The 9,249-nt window shown below is 36.7% G+C and overlaps 1 protein-coding gene across 1 annotated transcript in view; it reads left to right on the top strand.

The window, feature by feature from the left end:
• Window positions 1-9,249, top strand: part of LOC106463063 — a 63,892-nt gene that overhangs the window by 43,714 nt on the left and 10,929 nt on the right. The window contains exon 6 of the mRNA XM_022390472.1: window positions 5,868-6,010. Coding sequence (XP_022246180.1) covers window positions 5,868-6,010 — 143 coding nt within the window. The remainder of the gene's footprint in view (window positions 1-5,867; window positions 6,011-9,249) is intronic.

Genomic DNA, 9,249 nt, shown 5'->3' with positions numbered 1-9,249 from the left:
GTCTATCCTTTTTAAGATACAGAAACACTTTATTTGCGTTGGGAATAAGATGATCGTGTTGTTTATGAGAGATTAACTTACTTTTTTTCTTGACCGGACCTGGATCATCATTTTACTGGGCAGTGGCTGTCTTCTTCATTACAGTCTTGACCAAGGCCTTTTAGTTAGGGCACTCGAATCACAATCTGTGGGTCGCGGGTTATAATTACACCATCGAACATGCTCGCCCTTTCAGCTGTGGGAGAATTATAATGTAATGGTCAATCCCACTATTCATTAGTAAAGAGTAGCCCAAGAATTGGTGGTGGGTGTTGTTGACTAGTCGCCTTCCCTCTAGTTTATCACTCATAAATTAGAAACGGCTAGCACAGATGGCCTTCGAGTAACTTCACGCGAAATTCAATAAAGAAACAATCTGTATTGAGCATAGGTCTCAGTGACTGAAGAGTCACTGATTGATATTATAGCTGAGAGTGTCAATGATGTAGTTGTTTTCCTGGACTACGGTGACTGGCGTTGTCATAGACATCCCATCACTATTCAGGGCTCAAAGCACTGAGATATTAGGATTACTCTCTGTGACAACTAGTCTTGGATACCGGGTACATTTTTTCATTCTATCTTGGAGCAATTTTCCTGCAGTCACTAAAATCAGGGAAGCTTATTTCTCATTATCGGGTAGAAATTATTCAATGTTTGTTTAGAACAAAGGTCAAGTTTCCTGGATATGATAGACGATGAAATAATCAAAATAACCAATGGCCAAGAATCACTGCCTTTTATAGCAAAAGTGAGGATTGAATCTTTGAATCAACTCAGCTCGTTAGAAGCTCAATGAGCAATGTAAAGGTAAATGCCACAGCCAACCAAGCAATGACCCAACCATTTATTGTGAGATAAGACAACCATCGTGACGTAGAATAAGTGTTTCTGTTTATCATTCCACTGTTGTTATATCAAACTCTTGACCATATTCACATCCAACAATGGTTTTTACCGGTACAACCATCCCACACATGGAAAGAACTACTAACTGGTTCGCCTTTGCCCCCACCCCCACACCGAGTGGCTCAGCGGTAAGTCTTCGGACTCGTATCGCAAAAAAACAGGTTTTGATACCCATGGTGGGCAGAGCACAGATAGCCCATTGTATAGCTTTGTGCTTAACAAATAAACAAAAGCAAAATCCAACCAGTTAGTTCACAAGAGTGTGGCCGGTGCATCTAATTTTGAAGACTTTCATAACTTGTTTGTTTGTAACACTAATTTGTATTCTGAAACGAGGTTATTAATTAAAATCATTCCCGATTTCATAAATAAATCCGTAATCACATTTATGTAGCAACAAAGAAACTGTATTTTAATATCACATAGTTTGTGTACATCAACTACCTTGTTAAATAATAGTATCTATTCCTGTAAACTCCCAGTGGAGCATAGGGCCGTAACAACACCTCACCAACGGAAAGTTTTTGTTGCAGTTTCTTGTAGCAGGTTGGTTTTTACGGGGTGGAGTTGCTAGCCCCGCGCCCAACCCTCCTCCTTTCTCATCCTGGACTTGGGACCAGGCAAAGGCGGAGGTTGGCATGTTTGGAGCGACTGGGATTCGAACCCGCGACCCTCAGATTACGAGTCGAGCGCCCTAACCACCTGGCCATGTTAAATAATATCAAGTTAAAATTTGCAATGTTCGGAAAATTGTTTAATCAATCTCATTTCTTAATCAAATTTATATGGAAACTGGAGAGAAGATTTCCTTTCATTCATTCTGTTTGTTTGTAGTTAAGCACAAAGCTACACAATGGGCTATCTGTGCTCTGCCCACCAAGGTTTCTAGCAGTGTAAATCCGTAGACAATACCGCTGAATGAACCAAAAATCGTGATTTTCACTTTATGATGTTTCAGAAGCTATGAATATTTTAAATGCTATAACTGCAAGATATTCCTTTGGAAACAGCGGATCCATCATGTTTCTAGCTTGGCAGATCGTCTATCTTTTATGAAAACCACACGGTTATGATTATTTGAGTTTAGGACATATTCTTTGCCATTATTAAGAATGCACCACGAGCCACTTCTCAGTGTGGTCTAAGCTAATTACTGCTGCACCACGAGCCACCTCTCAGTGTGGTCTAAGCTAATTACTGCTGCACCACGAGCCACCTCTTAGTGTGGTCTAAGCTAATTACTGCTGCACCACGAGCCACCTCTCAGTGTGGTCTAAACTAATTACTGCTGCACCACGAGCCACCTCTCAGTGTGGTCTAAGCTAATTACTGCAGCCTTTACCAAACACACGTACCTCGATAACCAAATGAAATTCTTGAAAAACTGGGATCTTGGGCACATAACTAAATATATGCATACCAATCACACATGATGTAGGATAAATATGTACTGGCATACATGCATAACCATCTCAATATTACATATCAACCTAAATATTTTTTTCAGAGACTGACACCACTGTTTAGAGGCAACCTCAATGCTATGACAATCATAACGATTGATGGTCGATCTTCCCACAAGCTTGAGTGACTTCCAGGCCTTATCTATTGAACCAAAACAACGCCAGCTCGTGTGTTTCACAAATAAATGTCATTACAGTCAGAAACCAATGGAAATTATCATTATTGAATGTAATTACAGTCAGGAACCAATAGAAATGGTTTATTATTGAATGTAATTAGTCAGGAACCAATAGAAATGGTCATTATTGTTATATTCATCATCTTGATCACACAAGGTTTAATGTAGAAGAAATACCATGGTCAACAGAAAAATTACTTCACTGTCTCTATGATGCTGCCATCTAGGGGTCAGAAAATTATCCAAGAGGAGCACAAAAATAGCTTGAACAACCATCTAGCAAAATGATGCATATTCCACCAAGGTTCTTATATTTCATGTCAACTTCTCATTCCGTATCAGAACATAATTCCATTACTGTACTTTAGAAACACTAGTATAGACTAACCAGATTCACAGGTACGATCATGTATTAAGATTAAACACAGTGTCACATCCACCAACTTGCAATGATCGACAATGCTCAAAATTTTCTACTGACAAAGGTTTGCCAACATGCATTACACATTTTCACCTGAGCACTTGACAGACAAGGATTAGAAAGTCCTTTCAACTGAATGATATGTCAATTCCCAGTAATCATCAAAGTTGAAACCTACTGTCAGTGTCTTAGGAGATTATATGATGACTCTGTCTATCTCAACTGTGTTTATCTAGTGAATTTTGCATAAACTGCTTTATATAAATGCTATTTTAACTCACTAAGCAGATTCAGCAATTTCTGCATTATGTTAAACCAATTTCTTGCAACTCAATATTGCTTGATAACTCCGAAAGTTAGGGGTTGCAAATCAATCAGTTGACTATCCTAACTGCTTGTCATGCACTTAATCCCAACCATAATGACAAGGAGGCTAAAGACAGTGTCTCAGCCAGTCACCAACACTGCTCCTAATCTAAAACTTCATGAGCGACAGATATGTATTGCAAGAGTTTCCTCCTCATGAACATTTTCTGACGGAATCAGTTCCAAAGACTCCCTAGTGTTTCAACATGACCAATGTGTTTACATGCACCACCGCATCACATAGCTCATCTTGTTTAGCATCCAGTCTAAGCCAGAACTGAATTACTTACATACCACAGTAACACATCGTGAATACCTTGTCACTAGAACCAATCATTCATGCCATTACTGTTTTGTTGTAATGTATTTGAAGTGCAGATACTCTGCCCAATTGCTAATACATACACTCCTGTGCATCAAATGTTGTAGAACACAGCCTCCTCATCATAGAGTCGGTAGACTATATATAGGGATGGCCAAGGTACTCAATATGGTACATTACAAATATGCACGCTACAAATCAACAGTGACAGAAAGTTTTCTTTTAAAAGATGATTGCCACTCATTTTCGTTTGTTTCTCTACCCAACAATCTCCAAAAGGGGAAGAAACCATCGCTAAGATACCAAATCAGAAAGTGACCAACCCACCAAATTGTTCATCTTCTTCTTATTGTTTCAGTAGAGATAACTCTACAACTACTTTATCACTAACGTCAGTTTGAACCTAAATCCACTCTTTAAGTGTTTCTGGGCAATGTTATCGCTTAGTCGTTCGTAATAACTAGTAGTGATGTTTTTTAAAAAAAATGTTACTTCTAGCGTACCCCTTAAAGTCAGCTTTGTTACATAAATTTGGTGTTTCTTCAAAAAGCTTAAGTACAGGGTGAAACAGGAATAACCAGCCAATGATGACTATGACATGAATAATACTCAATGCTTTGTACACTATACAATCGGTGTCATTAGGAGAGCCAAACCCCAATATTATGTAAGAAGTAAAAAAAAATCAATGCACATAATATTACGTTTTATTACACACATTCAGAGAATATACTAACTTTCAGTCAGGGGAAGAAACGTCACAAAACAAGTGATAAAAAACATTTTGTAAATGTAAAATTATGTAGGGATGGCAGTGCTAAAAAGAATATAGGGATGATACACACAGCAATACGTAGATCATCCCTACATGACTTTCAATATTAAAATTTACTGGGGCTCGGCATAGCCATGTGGTTAGGGCGCTCGACCCGCAATCTGAGGGTTGCGGGTTCGAATCCCGTCACACCAAACATGCTAGCCCTTTCTAGCCGCGTGTGTGTGTGTGTGTGGGGGGGGGGGGTTATAACGTGACGTTCAATCCCACTATTCGTTGGTAAAAGAGTAGCCCAAGAGTTGGCGGTGGGTGATGATGACTAGCTGCCTTCCCTCTAGTATTACAGTGCTAAATAAGGGACATCTAGCGCAGATAGCCCTCGTGTAGCTTTGCGCGAAATTAAAAAAACAAATTTCTGTTATGCTGTACGATTCACAAATACAGTTGTCTTGTTTTCCTCAATTATAGAATATATATATCATTAACTGGCATATCTGAGTCATAAAAATACAATTAATATATTATCTGTAGCTTATAAACATACATTTTCAATCTTATAGAATACAATATAAATTACAATTATGTGCAATTATTTTAATCACAAAAAATACAGAGGTGGCGCTCCAGCCCCATCAAACCATCAGTTTCAAACTACAGTACACAAGTGGATTCTTAATTTGTGTTTGAAAATGTTATTTTTGTACATTTTACTTTTTTAAATTAAACGATTGTTTATTGTAAGCAGAACAATGTCTTTATTTAAACGATTCAACTTTAATTGAAATTTTTATCTTATTGCTTTTAAATAGTAAGTAAACTAGTAATTTAATGTATTTTAGTTATAACAATGTTTATACTGTGTTTTAGTTATTGCTTGTAATTAAGCACAAAGCTACACAGTGGGTTGTCTGTGCTCCGCAGACATACCGCTGTGTCACTGGGGTGGGAGCTGTGTTTTAGAATATGCTGATGTGCGTAAAATCATTTTATGTAGATTTTTTGTGGAATATTTTAATTAAAGCTTAAATCTTGGAAAGATTGACATTTACAGTGAAGTATCGGAAAGGAATGTTTTATCAATTTCCTTTAAGAAAGATTGTAGTCTCTGTTCTTACCTATAAACAAAGATAAACTCGATATATATTGTAGAAGGAAGCGTGAAGCCGAAAAAAAGAAATGAAATACTACTATTTATTTGTTTGTCTTTTCTTTTCTTTCATCTGTATATTTTTCCCAAATCAAAGCTATACATTTTTAAAACATTGTCCATCCACGCTTCGCTCGCGTGGTCTCCTTAAAAGTTTTGAGGCCTAGGCCTAATGGGAAATACGGCCCTGATAAAATTGCCTATCTCTTCTCAATGTTCATAATCCTTTCTTCCTTCCTACTTCAGGATGGCCAAGTAAAAGAATCCACAACCAACCACTACAGACAGTCGGAAATAGAGGAAATGGGACCCATGTTACCGCAGCACGTAGCGAAATCTTCGGGATATATGTCAAGAAAGGGAGATGGGATACAACATCTTTCACCTCGGTAAATATATATATAGAGCAAGCAATCTTTCATTGGTCAACTTGGTAGGTTACTGTTAACCATCATCATTTAATATAATATATCAACCAATTAAGGTGTTCATCCCAATTTTGATTGTCGACAATTATGGTTCTCTACTCCTCGTTGTCTGCCACAACCTTTCCAACTCAAGCTTTTCATTTCCAATCCATTTTCTAATGTCATCGAGCAGAATTAGTCTTTTTTTTTGCCTCTCGTTCTTCTTGCAACTTTACCCTTGAGTATCTCTGCTCACTTTTCCTCGGCCCTGATTATATGCCCAAAGTATGGCATCTTCCGTTTTCTATAGAAGCCCAGTGGTTGTCTTTTTGTTTCTGAACGTTCCAATACTTCTATGTAGTCGACCTTCATCATTCATCTATAATGCCATATTTAAATCCTTCTAAGTGTCGTTTGGTTTCAACAGACACCATAATGTAGAACATATTACACTGTACATACTCCAGTCTAGCCGATCAGTAACCCTTCATCGTTCAGCTCAGTAAGAAAAAAAGGGATAACCAATACTGTACACATTCTTTTATTGTTCTTCTCGGTAAGTGTATTAAATCTAATCAACAATGTACACATTATTAATATTTTTTTTTGTCTAATTTGGTAGTTCCCAACTTTTTTTTTATTGGGAGCTGATACAACCACACGTAAAATTTTTGCACACCATTACTTACACAAAGTTACATAAAGCACAATACAATCAAAAACCTTGATTTCATTTAAATTAACCTATTTTTCGAAATTAATATATATATATATTGCTCATTTTGATTGGCTAATAAAATGTTAACTACAGGCTGCTGGTTGGAAGCCATTACCCTATTTTACAACATACCTAAAGTTTCAATGTTCAGTTCAATTGGTTTATATGATCTAGTCTAGCGGTTCTCAATCAGTGGTTCGTAGCAAGGTTCCATAATTATGGAAAGGAAACAGCAGCATAGTGTACAGATCCCACTGTAGTGTAGCAAGGTTCCATAATTATGGAAAGGAAACAGCAGCATAGTGTACAGATCCCACTGTAGTGTAGCAAGGTTCCATAATTATGGAAAGGAAACAGCAGCATAGTGTACGGATCCCACTGTAGTGTGGCAAGGTTCCATAATTATGGAAAGAAAACAGCAGCATAGTGTACAGATCCCACTGTAGTGTAGCAAGGTTCCATAATTATGGAAAGAAAACAGCAGCATAGTGTACAGATCCCACTGTAGTCCGTCGCAATAATAATAATAATTCAGGTGGTCCACAAACAAAAGAGTTTGAAAAAGACTGATCTAGTATATAATTCATATTTCAGAAATGTTATTTAGAAAATAAACACAGACAGCGAAGGAAAGCAAGCTAATGCAAGTAACCAAATAAAGCAAATCTTTTATTGACAAATACCTTTATTACCAATTGGCCAGTTTTATCTCTCAGCTTCAACTTATTGACAAATACCTTTATTACCAAATGGCCAGTTTTACTTCTCAGCTTCAACTTATTCACAGATACCTTTATTACCAATTGGCCAGTTTTACTTCTCAGCTTCAACTGACTGTTGGATGGAGAGTCTTTCCAAAATACGCCGAAACAGGACAAGGACAGCAAGAATTATGTTAAACTGAACTTTCAAGTCAGACAAAGGGTTCTAGTGCAGTATCCCTTAATCCATAGATTACCTACACCAAGGAATATTTCAAATGGCATATTCAAAAGAGAGAACCAATAACGAATACAAATAAATATGTACATTATAGTCAATAATGTATACCATACAATATTCATAGTTTCATTGTTCATCTCAGTAACCTTACAAGCTCCTGTCTACAATGTTTTATTGTTCATTTTAACAGATAATATTGGATACTTTATAAAGTATGCAGTCTTTTATTGTTCAGCGCAGTACGATTATACAGACTAATTTACAATGTGAAGTGTAACGTTTTTTTTTCTCTTCGGAAAATTTATATATGTCAATCTACGATGTGCATGACATTTGACTGTTCGGGTCAATTAGTTTGTATTGCCCAGTCAACAGTATAAGTAGCCTTTCCTTATTCGGATTAGTAGCTGCATGTTCAATCTACGTTGCATATAACATTACTTTCTAGAACTCAGTACTTTTTATACAGTTTAGACTACAGGTATAAGTTTTTTTATAGTTCATCTCAGCAAGCTTACAGTCTAAGCTACGAAGTACACAGTGTTTTATAATGCAGCACAGTAAGTGTACATCGTGAAAGAATGTTTCAATGCTCAGGTCAATAGTTTTTCTAAACGGGGATTGTTAAGAACTTCTTAGATAGTCACATGTTTTGATATGATATTTCATTGTCCACTTTGGGTAGTTCAAAAGGTGCCATCCTCCTTATTGGAATTTGTTTGAAAACGATAGTTCCATCTGCCACAAAATTATGAAAACCTACTCAACCAATCTAAATATCGGTCCCCCAAAAAGATCTTGTTCTTTCTTTCTTAATCAATATTTTTATCAGTACAAAAGGGAAAAACGCCTTTCGAATTACGAGTAAAGAAACAGATTCCTTTTAAAATTATAAGGACCAGTTATTCCATTCAAATTACTGTTTTGTTGTATTAATTAGTGACGTTCTATTAGGATACTACATATCTTTAACTCGGGAGGAAAATAACGACACGAGTGCCAAGTAAAATTCTGTATTTAATACGTTTGGATAGCAAACTGGAGATCATTGTTGGGAGTAACGTTCGACTTAACAAATGATTGGTCGAGGATAATAACAACATGATCCTTTAATTAAGACGTGTGGATATCGACTTAGAGATCATTGTTGGGAGTAACGTTCGACTTTACAAATGATTGGTCGAGGATAATAACGACATGATTCTTTAATTAAGACGTGTGGATATCGACTTAGAGATCATTGTTGGGAGTAACGTTCGACTTTACAAATGATTGGTCGAGGATAATAACGACATGATCCTTTAATTAAGACGTGTGGATATCGAATTAGAAATCATTGTTGGGAGTAACGTTCGACTTAACAAATGATTGGTCGAGGATAATAACAACATGATCCTTTAATTAAGACGTGTGGATATCGACTCAGAGATCATTGTTGGGAGTAACGTTCGACTTTACAAATGATTGGTCGAGGATAATAACGACATGATCCTTTAAATAAGACGTGTGGATATCGACTTAGAGATCATTGTTGGGAGTAACGTTCGACTTTACAAATGAT

The sequence above is a fragment of the Limulus polyphemus genome, unplaced genomic scaffold (assembly GCF_000517525.1).
Source record: "Limulus polyphemus unplaced genomic scaffold, Limulus_polyphemus-2.1.2 Scaffold1315, whole genome shotgun sequence".
NCBI classification, from domain to species: domain Eukaryota; kingdom Metazoa; phylum Arthropoda; class Merostomata; order Xiphosura; family Limulidae; genus Limulus; species Limulus polyphemus.
The sequence above is the reverse complement of the archived record's forward strand: the minus strand, read 5'-3'. Positions and strand labels throughout refer to the sequence as shown.